General features: G+C 30.6%; 1 protein-coding gene across 7 annotated transcripts in view; it reads right to left on the bottom strand.

The window, feature by feature from the left end:
* The window catches only part of Nbea (neurobeachin), a 628,163-nt gene that overhangs the window by 470,205 nt on the left and 134,696 nt on the right, over positions 1–23,262 (bottom strand). For all 7 annotated transcript variants that reach the window (XM_047553976.1, XM_047553978.1, XM_047553977.1 and 4 more), the window contains exons 11-13: positions 15,638–15,746; positions 3,460–3,612; positions 2,099–2,267 (exon numbers count right to left, since the gene is read on the bottom strand). In XM_047553976.1, the coding sequence (XP_047409932.1) occupies positions 2,099–2,267; positions 3,460–3,612; positions 15,638–15,746 (431 nt within the window). The remainder of the gene's footprint in view (positions 1–2,098; positions 2,268–3,459; positions 3,613–15,637; positions 15,747–23,262) is intronic.

Genomic DNA, 23,262 nt, shown 5'->3' with positions numbered 1-23,262 from the left:
TGAATTAAAATTTGTGAAACTTTGTAGAAGAAAGGAAAGTAAGCAGTCTAAACCTATTTCTCCACCAAATATCTATTAGTTACACATGAGAAAACATTAATTTCATACCGAAAAATCATCCTAGTCAAATGTTCTAAGTTAACATCACTGTTAGCAACACAACTAAACATCGTGTACCTCTTTGACATGATACAATGAGACAGAAAAGAAATGAGTTTTGTGTTATTCCTTGCAAAAATGAAAAACCTGAATCATCACAAGCAAACATCAAACAAATCCAAACTGAGAGGCATTCTAAATAATGTGTCCATACTCTTCAAAAATGCTAAAGTCATGGTAATAATAAAAGAACTATTCTACACTGATTCCCACCCCCCCACACCCATTGGAGAGAACAATGTTGGGATAATTGGCAAAATCTGGATGGGGTCTTTGGAGTACAGGATTATACTAATGCTATTTTCCTGATTTTAATGGGTACCCAATCATTATTCAACAGAATACCTTTACCTTTTAGGAAATTCACAGATAATCACTTAGTGGTAAGGAGGCATTATGCCTACAATTTAATCTTAAGTGAAATAGGAAAAAAAAAAAAAAGGCATGTATGCACATGAGTGTTTCATTAAGAGAAAGAATGAAAATTTAAAATGTGAAGTTTTAAAATTTAAAATATTGGGAAATTTGATGAGAGATCTGAGAACTCTTTGTACAACTCTTGCAAATTTTTGTAATTAGAAATTGATGGTTTAAAGCAGAAATTAACATGTGTGAATGTATTTTGTAGTAGATATCATTCTACAATGTTTTGAAATAATGGCTCTGCGTTAAACATATATGACCCAACTTTCAATGCTTTCACTTTGTATTACTTTTCAGTTTCCTGACTTGTAAAATGAATATGACATTAACGACACAGTTATATACAGATAGTTTTATTTGCGTATCTGAATGTCTATATACATATAATTACATTATAAATTATAAAATTAACATGTAGACTGCTAAGCAGAGAATATAATAAATGGTATTTAATCAGTAAATTTTGAGGCATTATCAACTTAGAAGCAATGAAAAAAGCTATAAAAGACAAAGTAGGTCTGAATGTAAAAAACAATTTTGAAAGCCTCATCCATAAAATACAAAACTAATATTGAATATTGAAATACTAAAATGTTACTGCCCTTATCAAAAACACTGTTAAAAAGAACTGTAATACTCAATGTTAATTGTGAACATGTTAAGAAAAGCCCTCTATCACACTACTGGTGAAATTGTAAATTGTTAAGACATTTCTGAAAATAATTAAAAATATTTATTATCAGTAATTTTAAACAGATAAAAAACAGAGGTAAGCAAGTATATATAATGGAGTGGATAACTCTTTAATTTACATAACAGACTTAAGAAACAATGTAAATATCCATTTTCTTAGATTACTATAGGGACTTGAAGAAAAAAATGAGAAAAAAAAAACAAAAAAATCTCAATTCATTCAAAGAAATTAAACATTCTCACATATTTATTCAGTGAGAAACAGAGGAAGAAAACTTGCCAACCTTGTCATAGTCATAACTTTGGTTTGGGTCATAAATGAATTTTTTTCTCTATTATTATTTTATTTGCTACAGGTGTATTTTGTTGTATAGTTAGAAAAGATGGCTATAGTTTTAAAACAGTAAAAAGGACACTAAAGAATTAAATTAGTCTCTGTTCCACTCAGAACAAAGAGTAAATATGAAATAAAGACATCAAGAAAGGTAACTATCTGAAATGCTGAAAGCAAATATACTAGAACACACTGGTCATAACCTGTATATTTATTGGTTTTTAATACTGTAACCAAATTAAAAAAAAAATCTAGGTTAAAATAAAGACTATTGCTTATTTTCAATTGCCTATATTCCAAAGTAATTTAATACTGAAAAGCAATAAATTCTTCTTTACCATAAACAATTCTCAATATACCAGTCTACTTCATAAGAAAGAAAACAGTTCAGTGATAATTTCATAGTCATGTACATCTGTTCATTATAGTAGTACTCAGGATATATAACAATACAGGAAAGTGTAAACTCAGTGGTAAGGGTATACTTACCCAATCCTTTAGGTGTAATTCCACTACTGTCAGCAGGATTAATAACCCAGTAGTAATATTTTAAGGTGTGCATTAGCTGTAATACTGTTCCTACTCTGCGTATGGTAGTATAGATGGTAGCAGTTCCAATAAATTCAGCAGACAAATAAGTATATAGAGAAAGTTGAACCTAATAAAATATAACAAGATTATTAAATTTAAAATGGTTCAAGTGATTGTAACACACATTCTCTTTTAATTCAAATACAAATTAACAAAGGCCAAGAAATAACCACTTATTTATTGTGAGTAAAAAATTAACATTTTCTTAAACATTATTTATATTTTTAAAAGAAAATGATAAAACCCAACATCCTAATAAAACTTGTTTTCATAATGGCAATGTGTATCACCTAGTAATCTAACTAAAAAAGGTAACAGCTATTGAAAAACTAATTCTAAATGATTCAAGAATTTAATTGAAACAAATCTGACAGGAAAATCAAAATTATTTTAAAAGTTATTTAGACCAATGCTCTTAAAGAAAGTACAATTCAGCAGCTCTTAGTGTATATACATCTTCAAAGGAACAGGACTAATGTCAATCAGCTATAGTATTTCCAAAAAAAACATATACTATTATCACATCTTCCAAAAGTTCATGAAGTTCAAATTTTGTTCCAATTTACATAGTATATATCTGGCTTTTAGAATATGACCCTATGAGCATAAAGATGGCAGGTCAAACACCTTGTTAAAAAAGAGCAACAAACTTCAGATCTGGGTTTAGACAAATGAATAAGATGAATTGTAATAAAATCTGAACTTAAACATTATGTAACCAGGTACATGAGAGATTTTAAAATTGTAAAAGAGTCAAAATTAAAATATCCATTATTACTGATTTCCATTAAGGTCTAACAGGACTAAATTCAGGTATACAAAATAATGATAGTCATGCTAATTTCTAGAAAAAATATCTATTTATGTGTATTCTTCATTAAAAATGTTATTTAATGGCTGATACAAATTCTACATTCAAAAGGAAAGCAGTTTCCCAGTCAAAATGATCATAATGATAATGATAAAATTAGATATCTAATTTATTCTCCTAGTCTTACAGTTATCAGTGTATCAAATTCTCTTCCTTGGAAAGGTATGAATCACATCTAATAACATCAGAATACAGTTTAACTATACGTTCATCTATTTTAATATTTTCATATTTAATATTTAGATCTCTTATAGTAACACAACTGCCTTGGATTGATTATAAAATAAGCCAAAAATTCAAAATGTCTTATGCTGGATAGTTTACACCCAGTAACTACAATTTATAACGTAACACTAAATTTACTTATGAATGAGAGTAAAAATCAGACCTTTGCAGGCGTATGTATCCAGATAGCTGGGTTGAATAAAATGTGATCACAAAGCTGTTTCAGCAAAGGTGCTCCATGAGATAAACCATCAAGGTATTTTGCAAAAGATAAAAATTGTTCCAAGACAGCTCTAGTTATATGAACTCTTGAAGACTAGAAAGAAAACAGAAATTGTAGCTAAAAATATTTCTAATATCAAATTGTGTAACTGCTAATAAAACAAAAGTTTATATTAATTTTTCAAACTATTCCTAACAGTTTAAACAAAAATTGTTCTATTTTCTTTATAAGAAATGTAATTATATTTAGTTTCATTTTGCTGCCCTGCACAAAACTCAACTCAAAATGGATTAAGGTCCTTGGAATTAGACCAGAGATCCCGCACCAAATAAAAGAAAAAGTAGGTCCAAATCTTCTTCATGTTGGGGTAGGACCAGACTTCCTTAACATGACTCCCAAAGCACAAGAAATAAAAGCAGGAATCAAATATTGGGATAGATTCAAACTAAAAAGATTTTTCTTAGTAAAGGAAACAATCAACAATGTAAAGACAGAGACTATAGAGTGGGAGAAAAATCTTTACTACACACACTTCAGATAGAGCACTAATCTCCAGAATCTATAAAGAACTCCAAAAACTACACCAAGAATATAAATAATCCAATCAATAACGGACTAAGGAAATGAGCAAATACATCACAGAAGATCTACACATAATCAATAGATATATAAAAAAATGTTCAACATCTCTAGTAATAAGAGAAATGCAAATCAAAACTACCCTAAGATTTCATCTCACCCCAATTAGAATGGCGATTATCAAGAATACAAGCAACAGGTGTTGGCAAGGATGTGGCGAAAAAGGTACACTCATACATTGCTGGTGGGGTTGCAAATTGGTGCAGTCACTCTGGAAAGCAGTATGGAAATTCCTTAGAAAACTTGGAAAGGAACCACCATTTGACCCAGCTATCCCACTCCTTGGCCTATACCCAAAGGACTTAAAATCAGCATACTACAGAGATACAGTCACAACAATGTTCATTGCTGCTGAACTCACCATAGCCAGATTGTGGAACCAACCTAGATGTCCTTCAACTGATGAATGGATAAAGAAACTGTGGCGTATATATACAAAGGAATATTACTCCACCATAAAGAATGATAAAATTATGGCATTTGCAGGCAAATGGATGAAATTGGAGAATATCATGCTAAGTGAGATAAGCCAATCTCAAAAAACTAAAGGACGAATGATCTCGCTGATAAGCGGATGAGGACATATAATGGGGGGTGGGAGGGGTTAGCGTTAGGGTTAGGGATAGGTTTAGGGTTAGGGTTAAGGAGAGTGGTAAGAATGGAGGAAGGAAGGACTGTATAGAGGGAAAAGAGGGGTGGGAGAGGTGGGGGGGAAGGAAAAAAATAACAGAATGAATCAAACATTACCCTATGTAGATTTATGATTACACAAATGGTATGCCTTGACTACATGTACAAACAGAGAAACAACATGTATCCCATTTGTTTACAATAAAAAAAAAAAAGAATACAAGCAACAACAGGTGTTGGCAAGGATGTGGGGGAAAAGGTACACTCATACATTGCTGGTGGGGTTGCAAATTGGTGCAGTCACTCTGGAAAGCAGTATGGAAATTCCTTAGAAAACTTGGAATGGAACCACCATTTGACCCAGCTATCCCTCTCCTTGGCCTATACCCAAAGGACTTAAAATCAGCATACTGCAGTGATCAGCTATACCAACATATAAAGCAGTTCAATTCACAATAGCTAGATTGTGGAATCAACCTAGATATCCTTCAATAGATGAATGAATAAAGAAACTGTGGTGTATATACACAATGGAATATTATTCAGCTATAAAGAAGAATAAAATTATGGCATTTGCAGGTAAATGGATGAAGCTGTGCCAAGTGAAATAAGCCAATCCAAAAAAACTAAAGGCCAAATGATTTCTCTGATAAGTGGATGATGATACATAATAGGGGGTGGAGGGGAGGCAACAAAGGGGGAAGGATGGATTGTATAGAGGAAAATGAGGGGTGGGGGAAGGAAAATAATAGAATGAGACAAACATCATTACCCTATGTATATGTACCATTATGCAAATGGTGTAACTCTACTTCGTGTACAACCAGAGAATGAAAGTTGTACTCCATTTGTGTACAATGAATCAAAATTCTAAAAAAAATTTAAAAAGTAATTATATTTAAAAATTTTGTATTTTGAATATTTGAGAGATGGTTTGTTATTTGAAGTCCTTTCTAGCACAATTACAGTAAATAACTCAAGTTAAATAAAGTCACTCTTAGCTCAAGCTACAAAAAATAAGGTATGAATTTGAATCTAGAAAATTATAAACAAGAGATCTTAGGCACAGATATCAGAGTGAAATAATTATCATGATAATGGAAAAAAAGAAAGACTTTGGGAAAAAGAAGTGCTTTCACCTAAACTAGCTCTAAACCAAAATGAAAATAAATTGACCCCACCATTCCACTGAAAACTTCCTTCAAAAGTTACAAATGAATTCCACATTGACAAATGCAATTCACCATCCCTCAACATAAACCCTTCTAACTTGTTCACAGGTTTTGAAAAAACATCTGACTTTCCTGGATATACTGTTCTCCATTTGGCTTTCAGGATCCTCAGATAATTCCTTAATGACATTTCCCTAAATATTTATTATTTGCCTCTTTTCTTCTCTAGAAATATATTCCTTGGACTATAACTTGTGCTTCTACAGCTTCATATAATACTACTTCTATGCTAGGGTTCCCTTAAGAAATTTTCAGTTGCCATCGCATGTAAGGGGAATATTTAGAGAAATGATAGACTCCCTTCCCAAAAGTCAAACGAATTCTTAAATTTGCACATAGGGATAGTGGCTACCAAACACTTAGAATGGAGCTAATTCAAAGTGAGATATGCTACAAGGATGCATATAGTAGATTTTGATAATTCAGTATCAAAAAAAAACTAGAAGAAAACCTTATCCATTTTTATTGCATATGTTGATAATATTTTGCACATTCTAGGTTAAATAAAATAAATTTTTTAATTTACTTTTTACTAAAACATTTTAAGCTACATACATTTCATTTGGACTAAGTATTACCTCAAGATATAATTTCAGGTGAAAATGTTAAGATAGAAAAAAATGTTCTTCCTAAAGTAAAAAATTTAAATTCAGATGTCAAAAACATATCTTTGTACACAAATCTTTTCTTCTTCTGTAGTATCACCATCTTTCCCATCACAGAGTAAAAAAATCACCCATCACTCAACTCTGAGATACACATCACACTGCACCTTTCTCCCCAGTCTCTACTGATTGAAATCCAAATATCAGTACAGTATTGTCAAGGTCTACAAAGGACTAAAATTGTCTTACCAATTTTACCACACATGAGTTATCTATATTACTCATGCTCATAACAAGAACAATTCAATAAATCTGACTTAAGTATGTCATGCATTTGCACAGTTCTGTATAAGGGGTCAGGAATTCAATTCCAAATACTTAACAACAATGTATAAAAAATTATTGTTAATCAGGGTAAAAGAAAATAAAAAGTGATGAGAACTGCTCCAGGTACCCAAAGGAAATAAAATTTGAAACTTAAAAACTTTTTGTTGAGCCAAACACATTATTTCCTTGGGCCAATTTCACTCCCAAGACACCTGTGTGATTCACTCATTCACTGTATCCTCAATCCCTAATAAAAGATTTGCATCCATTTCTTTTATCTTAAAGGTAGAACTCAAAAGACTTTTCATTTAGTTATTTAGAAAATGCACATGATGAGTACTTACTATTTGCCAGGCACTCTCCTTGGCACTGAGGAAAGAGCAATTAACAAAACAAAGGAAAAAAAGGCCTGGCTCACAGAACTTATATTCTAGGGGGAAAAAAACAGGAACATACAATATGTAGAATTAACAGGTAACTATGTAACATGTTATAAGCTAAATAAGTACATGATAAATAAAAACATGGAACAGATAGGAAATGTGTTGAAGGATAATTAAGTGGTTTCACTGAGAAGATAACACTGATAACAGAACTTACTTGGTACTATGATAAAGCAAACAATGCTTTTACGTCAATAAACTTGTGTTTGACAAAAATACCAATGGTTTCCACCTGAGAGAAAATGTGATGAAAATTGACCCAAATGTAGAATAATGATTACTAGAGGGTGGGAATGTAGGGGACAGTAAGGAAAAGCTGAATTTTAACAATGGACAATGCACTTGCAAACACCATTAATATATGTAATTAATACATTAATCAAAAACAAAATATAAAAAGATAAAGTATCTATGTAGCTTTTAGAAATTTTTCAATGGTTTGTTCTTTATATGAAAATTCCAGGAGAGAGAGAAGATTCTAATAAGCAGCTGAGCTATTAAGGTGGGGGCCAAAGCCAAAAACAAATCTCTGAGTTAAAAAAAAAAAAAGTAATGATTAGGCACCCATATTAAAGAAGCTTCAATGAAAAATGCAAAATGTTATACTCTAAAATATTTTATTCATAGAAGAATAAAATTAAGAGATGGATGATTATTTCCTTCACTAGTTATAATTGTAAATAACTTATTTTATATATTGCTTTTATTCAGTGTAATGATTTCAAGAGCATAATCTGATACATTCTATTTTTGTTAAAACTCTGAAATAGAATACAGTTGAATTCTGTTCCTTAATAAACATTGAAAGATAAGGCTTTCTCTTAAACAAATTATTTGTAATGTATTTACAAAGAACTGTAAACTGAAAAAATCAGGTTGTCAATTGTGAACACACTCATTTGTGGACTAATTCATAATTTAGAAACAAATTTGAACTTGCTCCATGTTACAAAAGGTATGCCAAAAACATTATACGAAGCGTTCCACAATTCTTAAAAAAGAAAAATTATTCGCTGTTTTTGTATACCAAGTAATGCTATCAGATTGTTTTTAGTTCTAAAATTGATCTTTAAGAAATATTTTTCTAAAAGTGTGTCTGTTTATCGGTTTATTCCAAATCCTACTAGGTATAAATTAAATATTTTCTTCAAAAGCATGTCACCTTTGCCTGTAAGTAGTACCTACTCCCTCTTTTTGTCTTGCTATTAGTAATTCATAGATCTTTCTTTACTAATAGAAAAAAGGACACCATCTTATTCATCTTTTATCTTTCCAGTCCATCCCCTAATTCCTCAGTAAGCATTTAACTAAATTCATATCAAATTAAAAAATACAATATATAAGAAAAATCAAAAAGCAATTAGGAAAGGATGAAAGAAGATATCCAACTGTTTAAAAAAAAATGTTTACCCCAACTGATGCTTTTAAAAATTTTTCTATTTTTGTATTTGCTTTCATTTCCTCAAATAAATCTATTTTATAAAGAGACTTATACTTGGACAACCTATAGTCATAAATTTGTAAACCTTAGAAAAGAGTACAACATGAACCTTACAGAAAAATGCAACTTCTTGAGTCATATGACATTAGGGTGACAGGATAGATAATTTTTAAGAAGTACTATATAAGATATGATTAAACATATTTGGAAATGGAAAATGAGAAATTAAAAAAATTATAGTATCCACTTCATAATTTACTAAACCAAATAGGAACAATGTATAAGAAGAAACTGTTTAATATAGGAAGATCTCCCCAACATTTACATCAGCCCACAATGTAATGAGTTGCCACAATGTTTGTTTTTATTTCGAAAACTATTCTCTCTCTCTCTCTCTCTCTCTCTCTCTCTCTCTCTCTCTCTCTCGGGTGTGTGTGTGTGTGTGTCCCCTGCATGATTACATATAAAGTATGTTGTGGGAAATTAATTGGTAGAGGTATATGATGAAGTAGTTGATCCTCAATATCCATTTTGCAACTCCCAAGGACTCCAAGGATCAGCTCCAATAATCTAATCTAATCATATCAATCAGCTGTTGTTTGGAGAGGATAATTAGTTCAAACATCCAGCATCAAAGTTTAGCATTTTCATTAAAACTAATGTTGTTGGTTCAAAGGTAGGTAAGACCTCTGCTGATCAATCAAATTAGAGGGAAGAATCTGAATAAGATTATAACTGAAATAAAGGAGCTCTTTCTTTCTCTCCCTAGATAATAAGGGTTTATATCACCAAGATCCCCTGGTAGTCAATCACCTTGAAAGATTAGAGCTGCCCTTACTATGCTTGGAAAGTTCTCTTGTCTTGTTGGTTTCCTTGGGTTCAACCAGTTAAAGACATAGGCAGGAAGGTAAAGTACAAGAACAAAATGAAGTTGGGGTACTGTAGTCCAGGTCAGTATACTATAATTCTTTATTGAAGATCACACACCAGTCACACATTCCTGTCCAACAACTATAACACCTTTCTCTTTGAATTTGCTAAACTCCCACTTCTTTCTCTTTAAACCTTGCAGAATCCCTTTAAAATGCCCACATTTTACATAACCTTGCATTAAACTCTTTTCAATAAACCCCACTGAACATGCTATCAGTTTCCTGCCAATATTCTGATTGATAAATCTTTTTTCAGTAACATCAGTTAGTATATTTCCTAATGGTTAAGCTACTCTGAATCAAATTTTCTCTAAACCACAACCAAAAGTATCTTACTGATCCTCTAAGTTTTCTTTAAGCCTGTATTTTGGCAAAATTAAACAAAACCATCTTAAATTTTTTTTAATGAAACAATCTAAGTGTGAGAAATAAGACCTCTCATTAAAATACCTTTCTAAAATACCTAACTTGAACATTCTATGACAAGGAGATAAAAGTTAGGTAACTTGCTATTAGTTGATAAGAAATTAAAAATGGAAGCTCTGCTAAATATATTACCTTCCTGGCCACTAATTCTTTAAAAATAAAACTGTGTTAAGTATTCATCTAAGATAGGTCAAAAAGCTATCCTTTTGAGGTAATCAGAAAAAACATTTATTTATTGATTCAACAAATGTTTATTGAAGACAGTTACTATTCTACATGCTGAAGATACAAAATAAAATATAAAACGTGAGATAAACATTTTACCCACCTTCATAAAACTCACATCTGAGTGGAAGGAGGCATAAAATAAGTTTAAAAATATAAAACATGTCAGAATAATGCCATAAAAATTAGTAGAGTAGGGAGACAATATAGGTTATAGAAGGGTTATACTTCATGTAAAGTGATCAGAAAAAACAGAAATGTCATATAAGCAAAATCCTGAATAAAGAATAGAATCAAGATATTTGGACATGTGTCACACACACACAAAAAAAAATGATAGATGGTAAGTGAAAAGTAAATCCAAAGTCCTGAAATTGGCACAAGTTTCAGGTAAGAGAGTATTTTATGGCCAAATGTGGCTAATATCACATGTAGCTGAAATAGAGAAAGAAAAAAGAGTGGAAAGATATGAGGTCAGAGTTAAAATTTTATTCTCAAAAGAATGGAGTATTGGGCTGGGGAGATAGCTCAGTTGGTAGAGTGCTTGCCTCGCAAGCACTAAGGCCCTGGGTTCAATCCCCAGCACCGCAAAAAAAAAAAAAAGAATGGAGTATTAAAATTTGAAATACTTCAGGAGAACTAATCTGATTACAAGTAAAAAGTGAGCTATGCATAACCAATGATAAAAGAGGATGATTGTTTCAACTAAGATGGTATCAATGGATGTATTAAGGAGTAGACTAAAAAGCAGGAACTGATCCTGGATAGATTTTGACAGTAAGACAACACAGTTTGCTTAGAGTTTGTATCTAGTGTGAGAAAAAGAAGATTCAAAAAGGATTAATGTTTTCATCTGAACTACTTGTTAATTGGTAATGCCACTAAGAAAAAGAAGACTGAGAAAGAAAAGATTAGAGAGAAAAATCAAAAGAAATGTTTAATCTAGATATGTGAAGATTACTAAGCATCCAAGTGGAACTGAAACTGGGAACAACTTTAAGAGTAATTACTATTTAAAGGATAATGAAAGATAAATAAATGGATAAGCTCAAACAAAAAGACAAGGTAGTCTTCAGAAACATGAGGAAGAGAGATACTAGGGAGAATAAAAGGAGCACAAGGAAATAAACAGAAGAGAGAGAAAGCTGTCATAAAACACAATGAGGGAAGTTTCAAGGAGAAAACAGTCAACCAAAATGTTAATTAACAAGCCAAGTAATATGAAAACCAAGAAATAACCACAATATCCTGTGGTGACAATGACATCAGCCACATTAAGGGAAATATAATTATGAAGACCTAATTGGAATAGTTGTAGAATTAAAAGTAATTGGGAGTTTAATATCTAGAAATCAACTAAATTAAGGAAAATGCACAAACATAATAATCTCAATAACAGGGAAAAAGCATTTGATAAAATTCAACATGTTTATGATAAAGAAAACTCACAGCAAACTACAAGTAGATCCTTAATATGATTAAAAAATCTCCAAAGTAATCTACAACACCATACTAAGTGACTAATTATTAAAAGCATTGCCTGTGAGATCAGGAATTAGACTTAGATGCCTACTATAACAACTATTACTTAACAGTGTAATAAAAGTCTAAGATGGCACAATAAAATAAGGGTAAAAATTGAAATAAATAAATATTAGGAAAAAATAAAACTGTCATCTTCAGATGATATTTTTGTCTGCAAAAAAACTTCTTGAAAAATCTACAAACTACTAAAATTAATACAGGAGTATCAATATTACCATAACAATTAAATATAAGCATTAATTATATTTCTATATACCAGTAAATTAAAAAATTAAAATTTTAAAAATATCAAACACATTAGTTTAAATAGATTCTTCAAAATACAGCAAATTTTCTATACAAAAAAATTACAAAAAAAGAGGACTTAAATAAATACATGAAATATACGGAAATATTTAATAATAATGTCAATGTAATACAATGAAAATGCTAGCATTTTCTACAGAAAATTGACAATCTAATGTATATGGAAACGTAAAGACTCAAGAATAGGGAATGTAATTCTGAAGAACAAAATGATCATTAGATGATATACTATTAAATATCACAATGTAATGAAAAGTTATTATATTGCCTCAAATAGAAATCAATTCCACTCTCATATGGTTATCTGATTTATGACAAAGATTAGATTGCAATACAGTAGAAAATTATTTTTCAAAAAATAGCACTGGACCAGATAGATACACACGGATGCTCTTCAACTTATAATAGGGTTACATTTCAATAAAGCCACTGTAAGCTGAAAATATTTGAAATTAAAAATACATTTAATACACCTAGTCTACTAAACATCATAGCTCAGCAACACAGCACACTGTCAAGTATTGTTTGTTTAACATCATGATCATGTTTTTATTGGAAGCTATGACTCACTACCATAGCTCAGCATCAGGGGAGGATCCTACCACATATCACTTAGCACAGGAAAAGATCAAATTGTAAAACTGAAATATAGTTTCTACTGAATGCTATGGTACCACCATAAAGGTAAAATATTTTAAGTCAAACCATCATGAACTGGGAATCATCTGTATATGGAAGAAAATAAAAAAAGAAGAACTCTGATCTTATTTGTCATGCCATATATAAGTTTCAATTCCAGATGGACTAGAGATTTAAATACGAAAGATAAAACAAAATTTTCGGAGAAAACAGAAGACTCGTGGATAATCTCAGAAGGGCTAATCTCAGAAGAAACTGAAAATTTGACCTTTGTTAAAATTAAGAACTTCTACTCATCAAAAAACTCCACAAAGAGTGACAAAGCAAGTCAAAAAGGGGAAATTTGTAGGTCATATCTACCAAAGTACTCATACCCAGAATATATACAGAATTTCAAAATACTAAAAAGAAAATAACAGACAACCCAAAAGAAAATGTGCAAAAACTTTGAACACATATATTTAAAAGAGAACATCAAAAAGAACAATAAGCATATGAAAATGTCCAACTTTACTGTCATGAGGTAAATACAAATTAAAACATGTTAACTATCAAAGGAAGAATATCTTGGCAAGTCATACTTTTAATAAGAAATTGCTTCTAGAATAGCTTAGAAACTCCTACAGTTGGGTGGAATGGCACAAGCTTGTAATCCCAGCAACACAGGAGGCTGAGACAAGAGGATCACAAGTTGAAGAACTGCTTTAGCAAGACCTTAAGCAACTGAGACACTGTCTCAAAATTCAAAAGAAAAGGTCTAGGGACATAGTTCAGTGGGAAAGTCTTCTGACTTCAATTCCCAGGACCAAAAAGAAAAAAGGAATCCCTACAATTCAATAATAAAATGACAAATACCCCATGTTTTTTAAATGGGCAAAAGATCTGAAGGTATTTCTCTGAAGAAAAATAAAAATAAATAGAAAATAAGCATATGAAAATAGTCAATAAGTACATGTAAAGATGTTCGACATCATTAGTCATCCCAGAAATCCAAATTTTAAAACTTTAAAATTCATTTCATACCCACTACAATGATTAGAATAAAAAAGAACCCTAATAAGTCTCATCTACTCAAGAGAAATAAAAATATATGTGCCCCAAATCCTGTATGTGAACAATCATAGCAGCATTATTCATAATAGCTAAGACATGGAAACAAATGTCTACCAACTGACGAATGGAAAAACAAAGGTGAATATATATTATTTACTCACAAAAGGAATGAAGTTTTGATATATACTATCACTGATGAACCTTGAAAACATCATGCTAAGCAAAATAAACCAGATACAAAACAAATACTGTATTTTTCCATTTATATGAAATATATGGCATAGGCAAATTCATAAACACAAAAAACAGATTATAAGTTGCCTCAGTGTGGGAGGGGTCTCAGATACAGGGATATGAACAAACACTTCACAGAAAAAATAAATGTCTAATAAATATATATAATAATATACCCTGTCAAAATCCTGAAAAAGCATGCAAATTAAAATTATAATGAGATGCTTTGTATAATTGATATTTTTTTTTAAAAAAGAACAGTTTTTGATTTGAAGATCTCATAATATTTCTAATTTTAAGCTAAGGTTCACTTCAAAATTATGCTGATAAATCCCCAGTAAAAAGATAGTAAGACAGCAATCCTGCCTAAAGGCATTCCATTTAATTCATGAAAATATAACTTATTATAAATTCTAAATAATTCTTAATATTTGATATATAGGACAACAATATTCTATCATTTGAAAAAGTAAATGAAATGCCTTAATGGAGTTCGCCGTAATGTTACTGAAAAAAAAAAAAAAGCCTCCATAACGAAATGCTACCAATAATCAATTCAGTTAATAATATGCTACTCTTCAATCACTAATCTTCAAAGAAAGAGCAAGACGTATATTTCAAATGTAACAACTAGATGTGAAATAAAAACTACATGCAAGTCTTCTCCTTTTTCTTTCCCAAGATAAAAATAAGTTTCTCTTATTTGAGATCTCACCTCTATTAATTCTCAAATAGTTTCATATTTAGAGCAGATGAGTAATAATATCAATGATAAAGAGAACTAATGAGGAAAATTAATATTTTTTTTTAAATTCCTTTAGTCATGAAACTTCACTTTGTTAAGGGAAATCCAATTATGACAGTATCATCAGAATCAACATCATTGCCATAACAGAACAACTGTGACTAAAAGAGAGATCATAAAAAAACACAAATGTGACATGAAAAAAATCAACCCATTAATTTGTGCTGTTTACACTATATATTGACAGAGGCTGCTTTAAATATTCATATATATTAAATGCAAGGATAAGAGTACAAAATAATCTTTCTGCTACTACAAATAAAAACTTGGGCCTTATAAAGGAAAAATAAAACAAAATCTAAAATGTAAATCCATTTAAGTAAAAGAAAATGATAAGATTTCTAAGAAAATGTAAGTGTAAAGATAGTAAAGGAATAAACAGGTGAAAAAATTAAAAGAAATGATACTTGCAACTTGAATAAAAAGAGATGAAAGAATTTTTCTATTTTCACTCAAAATTTCATAAATACATTTCTAACACCCATTTTAATTCTATGTCTATACATGAAAAGTCTTGAATTAACAACATTATGACCACTACACAGTCAATGGAAAGGGAAATTATAGAAAATAAAATTATGACAACTGTCTACCTATGAAAGCTACACAATAAAACTATCAATGTATAACACTTACCTTTTCAAGTAAGTAGCCAATGACTAAAAAGCCTTTTCCACCCAGCATCTGTTCTTGCATGGCTACTGAACTTTTAAGGAGTTCAACCAGGAATGCCAAAAGAGTAGCACTGCATGTAAAGTACAGATAATTTCATTTTGTAATCATTAAATGTTTATTATAAACATAGTATTCCATTTCAGCAGTTGTTATGCCAAATAATAACAAATATTCAAATCAATCTCTATTTTGCTGACAAAAGCTATTTTGCTTTATATATGAATACATTTCTTACAAGAATGAGAAAACTAATTTTATTCCTTTCTCAAATTAAATACAATAAATTGGAAAGTAATTATGTATTTTCATATTGCTACATCAACATCAAAGTTTACTCATATATATATATATATATATATATTTCCTACTTCAAGTAAATCTAACATAAACAAACACAAATACCTTTCCATAATTAAGACTTTATCATAATAGTCTTTTGAGTAGCAGGCTATCAGATAGAATTTTAAATATGTACAAAACATTATTTTGGAAAGATGCACCTATTTTAAATAAATTATTACTTAGACCTATTTGTCAAAAATACCTTGTTAAAAAAATCCAAAGAAATATGCAACATGTCACTTATATTCATGTATGCCCTCAGAAAAGTTCATGAGAGCACAGAAAAGACATGATGTGTGTAATATTGAAATGAAAAAGTTGGAATTAATTACAGTGTACACACAAACACATAAAACACACAAAGATATGTTTCAAAGATTAAGCACTTGGTATGTCTGTCAGATGAATGAATGAAGAAACAAAAGAAAAATAATGATTGCATTGAATTAAGCTTTAATAATATATTTTCCTCACAGTTATGTATGACAATTTTCAACCAGCAGCACTGATACATGAATGTATTATTCCTGAAAATTAAAATATATTTTCCTTCACTGTATATACATAATATTGTTTATAATAAATTTCTGTAAACCACGCTCTATCTGGAATTAAAATAATGTCTACCTAAAGTTTCTTATTATATAACCTAAATTATCTATTTATGTTCTCAAGAAATGGTAAAGCCACAAATTTCTAAATATATTTTAAGCATAATAGTACTCACTCCTACAAGTATTTGGGAAATTCTGTAATGAGAAAACTTGAAGCCTATTAAAGCCCAAAAGAATATGAAGTTATTCTAGTTCTGAATCATTCTAGCTCTTCTGGTTTCAACAGAATTGACAAATAACACATTTCTTTGATGATGTGGCTATTTTTGTTCAAATCAAATGTTGTCTTAAGAAGAAACAATAGCAAAATTATCATCATTATGAAAAAAATGATTGTTTAAGAGTACATGACATTAGCTAGAAAAAAATATACTATCCAGAAATAATGTGTTTCATTACAAGAAATTAAAATTCAATTATATTAACTGACCCTATAGCCTTAAACCACAAAAAATTTAAATAGATACTACAAATCAATGATTTAGATTTTTACTTCTTCCTTAAGTCAAAGACATTATAAGAAAAACACAATTATCAGTGAATCCCTTGGGATTTTTAAAAGGTTTCTGTAAAGAAGCACAGCTATTAAGCAATCTAGTCCATTTTAAATAAATTAAATCAATAGTCAAGGCCACTTCAGAAATAACTGCTTAATCACTATATTACATATAATACTTCTGCTTAAATGTTTGAAAAGATTAAAGGAACTGCATTGATATTACACACTTTCCTATCTGTTCATGGAATTCTTACCTACACAAAAATTTGTGTTTTATTGGGGAACTGAATTCCTAAACATCAGCACTTCCCAAATAAAAGACTAGAAATACCTCACAATGATCCCTATGGTCCATGATAAAAGGAAAAAAAGTATTTCTTACAATAAATCACCGTCCTATTAGAACCATATAAAATTACAAGGATGCCACAATTGTGTATTTCATTTGTCAGAAGAACTAGTCAATCTCAAACATCTAATGAATTAACTTGGACCTCTAATATAGTGGAGTTCCATTACAAAAACAACATTAATTTTATTAAAATTCCAAAATCTTAACACATGACTATGCTATCCATAAAATGTTAATTTCACTTCAGTGTTAACCATGACAACAACTGAAAAGTCATTTGCATTCACCAACCAAAGTATTTTTAATTATACCTAAAACCCAATGCAATAAGCAATACCACATCTTACAAAAAAAAAAAAAAAATCTTAAAAATAAGGTATATTTGACATGGTGGACGTAATAGTAAATAGATGGCCATCTTTGAAGAGGTACAATTTTCAAACATAATTTAACAAACTTACCAGTAACTAAAATGCATCGGATTGCTGCAGGGCTCACAATAAACTTGCAAAATTCTTTGTACTGCCATACAAAATTTCTCTCCATTCTTGCCTATTTCCAACTCCCCTAGATACAAAGGCAAATATAAAGGATACTTCAGCCCATTCCTATATCTCCTACATACCACTTCCTGTCTAGAACACATCAGTTCATCTGTAGAGGATCTAAACGTATAGAATAAGCCAAAAAAGCAAGTAGCTGTCAGCCAAAACTAATATACATAACATAGAACATTCTCTTGAAAAGTATAGCAACTCCAAGGAAAAGACTGTCAGGAGTGTTTTACTTGATAGACAAAAAGTGTACTACGATGTCATGATAAAAAAAAAAAATTGCTAAACTTTTCAAAAGACAGTACTATAAATATGTTCTAGTAGTAGAAATTCTAATTCAGGAATGGTTACAGGTTTTTGATCCTGTCTGTTTTTAAGGAAAATGACACTATCATCTGTCATGGTTTCTTTTTTCTTTAAAAATAATTATCTTTCAATTCTTAATATGCTTCAATTAAATGAGGCAATAATATTTATTTCAAGTATCAAAAAAATATAAGGGTTAGACCTTAGGGGGAAAAATGAAGTCATATAATACTACCTGTGATAACTAAGAATGTTTATTATATCTCCAGAGCTTTCTGGAATATCACAACATTCTTGGCCCACAAACACCTGAGAATGTTTAGTAACTATGTATAATGATAACTAATTTTTAAAATAATAAAACATATACTATATTTAGATTCTAAAAATTCATACTAATATAAATTCTGACTTGATTTTACTGTAACTTCATTCAATTTTTTTCACTTAAAATAACTAAAGTAAACAACTTGTAATGTGATCCAAAAAGCATTATCTTTGAAGTATTTTAGTTATTTAGAGACATAATATATCATAAAGTTTATAACTAAAATGATTGAGAATGAAAACACAATCTAAGATCACTTCAAAGGCAGCTCACAGAAGACAAAGTAGTTATTCGATTTGCTTTGTACTGACACAAGCAAATTATCACAACTAGATTGGCTTTAAAAAAACACCTTTTTGTTAAGAAGAATGTAACTAACTTATATAAAAATTACCACTCCCCTCTCCCCTTGAAAAACATGCATTTAATCTCTTAAGAAATTCTACTATCAAACTAATTGTCAAAATAAATTCAGAAGATTAAGTCCCAAGTAAGATTTAAAATATCAGTAAAGGAGAAAATTCTTTCTACATTTTCTTAAGGTTTCATCACTTAAGTAGCCTACTTCAGTACTGAAATACACTGAAATGCTTCAAATTTGATTAGATTATATAAAAGTAGCTAAAACATAGAATTCATACTATTTCTGCACTATAAAACTCTTTCACAGTAAGAGTGATCTCAACAAGAAAAAAACTATAAATGAAATCAACTTGAATTCACACCCAGGATAATTTCACACCAAAGATCATTAGTTTCCAATGACACAGACACAAAAATAATCTCTCAATAAATTAGAAGGGTTAACTTCCTTCACAGTTCAAAATCAGAAAGATTTAAACCACAAGTTTCCAACTGCAAGTACATTTAGCAGTCAATTTAAGACAAGGAACTCCTGAAGAACCAATTTCAAAGAAGACAACTGTCTAATATACACAATGAGATCCAGACACACAAACTGTCACATTCATCAGTACAGACATCAAGTGGAGCTTCATGCCAAAGAAAATAAAATGTATTTATCTGTGAAGTCAATAAGGAAAGCAGTGAAATGCGACACAGTAAAATGTAGGGACAGATGGAATACAAAAGTGCCACATGAAATCATCAAGCCTGCCCTTGGCCATGAAATCTCTCTGCAGTAATTTCTACCTTTTCCTTCAGCCTGATATGAAGGTAAGCAGATTCATACAACGAATTGCTACCATTGTCATGGGTACCCAGGAACACTTATCAGGAACACTTAATAAATGCTAATACACATTTATATCTTCCTTTGTTTTAAAACAGATTTTATGTTTCATCAGCCTATTTCCAACAAATACAGCAAAAATTGTGAAGTTCAAAAATTATGATATAAAGGTGATTCCATGTGTGCTATGAAATTTTAAAGTATACACATATAAAGGAATTAATCCTAAACCTCCTGAGATTTATTATTATATATTTGTATATAGTATCTTAACAAAATTTACAGTTTAAGAGTCACACAATCTTTTCATGAGTTGTTTTCACATAATTACTGAAGATATTCAATATGTACTAAATATGCCAGAACACTAAAAAAGTACTCTCGAAGTCTAATACTTCTTTAGTTAACACCTTTCATGATGTACTAAATAAATGCCTTTATGAAAGCTTCCTAGAGAAGTTACTGGCAAGCCACCACTATTATAACCATGGACACAAAAAGAAAAAAAAAAAACCTTCAGAAATTATGAAACTTTCTAATACCTCAGGAGAACCTAAGAAGTTTAAAATTGGAAAGGATAAAAGAGAAGCAGGTTATAATCACGCATGGGTGATCTTAACTATTTATGCCTACTCTAATGCCCCTCAAAGTCAAATCACATCACAACAAACAATAAGGTTAAAGGGACAACCTTTACACTATACTGACTCTACTTTCAGCCAAGCCCCAGACTATCTAACAGAAGCAAATTTAACAATATATCCTAGGAGTACTGAAGTTAGCAATGCAAGAAAATAAACAGAAAAGATATCTGACTGTACAGAAAACTCAAACATTTGATACTCAGGTTTTACATGTGCCCAAAACTTTTTTATTCTTTTTATAACTAGCTTTATTTTTAAAAGATCATGGAGTAAATCAAATTAATTTGTGGTGTTGTGGTTTTCGATACTAGGAATTGAACCCAGGAGTGCTTTACCAGTTGTATACCCAGACCTTTTTATTTCTTATTTTAAGACAGGGTCCTCAACAAGTAGCTTAGGGCCTTGCTAAGCTGCTGAGGCTGGTTTTCAACTTGTGATCCTCCAGCCTCAGCCTCCCTAGCTGCTGGGATTGCAGGCTTTTGCCACTGTGACCTGAATTCATTTCTTTTTATTTAAATATTTTTGGTGGACAATTTTAAGAGTGTTAATCAATTAGGTAGATTTAACCAACATCACAATCAAAGCACCAGACTGGCTTTATCACATCAAAAAACTCATTTGTGCTAGCACTGAACAGCTTTATAGAAACACCCTCTCACCCACTCATAATCTCTGATAATTACTTATCTTTTCTCTAGGACTATAGTTTTTATCTTTTTCAATAATGTCATAAAAATAAATCAGTATGTAATCTTCTGAGTCTCCCTTCTTGACCTCAGCACGTTGCCTTTGATGTTCATCCAAGTAGACACATAAATACACAATTCATTCCCTTTAACTGATGAGTGATATTATGAATGGATACACCAATTTGAATACACATTGATCTATAAAAGGCATTTGAGTTATAGCCTGGCAACTGTGAATAAGGCTACCAAAAACATTTACATAAATGTTTGTGTGTGAACCTAATTTTCATTCTTTTCTCATAAATAAATACAGAGTAAGAAGCTAAGTTATATGATAAATTTATGTCTAACTTAATAGTTAACTGCCAAATTATAGTCCAGAGCAACTGTACCAATTGGTAACCTCACCAGTATTGTGTTCCAGTTGCTCTTTACATCCTTGCCAGTATTTGGCCCCGTATTTTTTATTTTCACCATTCTACTAAGTGTGTAGTGGTATCTCTTGGAAGTTAATATGTATTTCCCTATGGTCTGTGATACTGAACACATTTTCATGTTATTCTGGCATCTTTATATTCTCTTTGGTGAAGTATCTAAGTCTTTTTTTTATATTTTAATTGTCTTCTTCACTGCTGTTGAGAATCCTTTACATATTCATGATATAACTTCTTTGTCAAATAAGAGATTTGCTATTATTTTTTTCCAGCTCACAGGATATCTTTTTGTTGCATCTTTTACAGATCAAAATATTTAACTTTGATAAAGTAATACCAAATGTATCAATTTTTTTTCTCATGAATCACGCTTTTGATGTCATGTCTGTGAAGGCTTCACCTGGTCTACATTACAAAGATTTCCCCATTTGTTTCCTCTAAAAGTTTCAGAGTTTCATATTTCTAGATTTAATTTTTGTAAAAAAAAAAAAAAGTACAGTTTAGGTCAAGGGTTATTTATTTATTTTGGAATATGGCATTTCATCCTCCTCTGAATTGCTTTTGTATCCTCCTCTGAATTTAACAAAAGTCAATTATCCATAAATGTGTGGGAACCTTTTGAATTCAACTCTGTTCCACTAATACATGCATGTATCACTTTATTAACACCACACTGCCTTCATTATTATAGCTTTACAGTGAGACTAAAAGCTGGATAATTATAATCACTTCAACTTTATTCCTTTTTAAAATCATTCCGTGGTTTTCCCATATAACTTTTAGAGCCATCTTTTCCATATCAATAAACATATTCAGGGATTTAGAATGGCACTGTTAAATCTACATACTAATGAATGTCACCTTTGCTATTTTGAGTCATCCTACCCATGAATACAATATAATACTCCATCTATTTAGGCCTGTATTTCTTTCACCTGCAATTTGTAGTTTTCAGCACACAGATCCTATATTTGTTTTGCAAAATTTTCATCTAAATGCATAAATTTTTGAAGCTAATGTTTATGATATTTTTGAAGTTAATGTTTATGGTAATTTAAAATTTGGTGTTCTTCTGTACATTGTTAATATAAAGAAACAGTTTATTTTTACCTAAGAACCCTGTATCATGCAACCTTGTTAATCATGCTTACAAATACTAGAATTTTGTTTGCTTACTAATTCTTGGCAAATCATATTGTCTGCAAAAACTGATAGATGTATTTTTTTCTTCCCAATCTCTACAACTCATACTGCACTGCTAGAATCTCTGATGTAGATTAGGGCCATGCACATACAGCAGAGGGCAGAGTTCATTAAAAATTTTATAGCATTATTTTCCCACATTCTTCCCTTTCCATGATTTCCCTGACAATTTCTGGTTCTGCAACTCTTCATCTCTCCTGTCAGGAAAGCCAGTTTCCTTGTTCTGTTGTGTATTTCTATAACTCTGCCTACATCCAGGGTCAACAATAGGAAAAGAGAAAGATATGAAAACAACAGGTGTTTGTCTCACCTTCTAAGGACACTAATTCCACTGATCAAAGGAAAGGTTATCACAGTTTGGACTCCTATAGTTTGAGCTCCATTGGTATCTCTGCTTCTACCATGATTAGACTGCATCAGTTTAGTATA

The sequence above is a fragment of the Sciurus carolinensis genome, chromosome 5 (genome assembly GCF_902686445.1).
Source record: "Sciurus carolinensis chromosome 5, mSciCar1.2, whole genome shotgun sequence".
In the NCBI taxonomy this organism is placed as follows: domain Eukaryota; kingdom Metazoa; phylum Chordata; class Mammalia; order Rodentia; family Sciuridae; genus Sciurus; species Sciurus carolinensis.
Note: the sequence above shows the minus strand (reverse complement) of the source record. Positions and strands in the feature narration are given on the sequence as shown.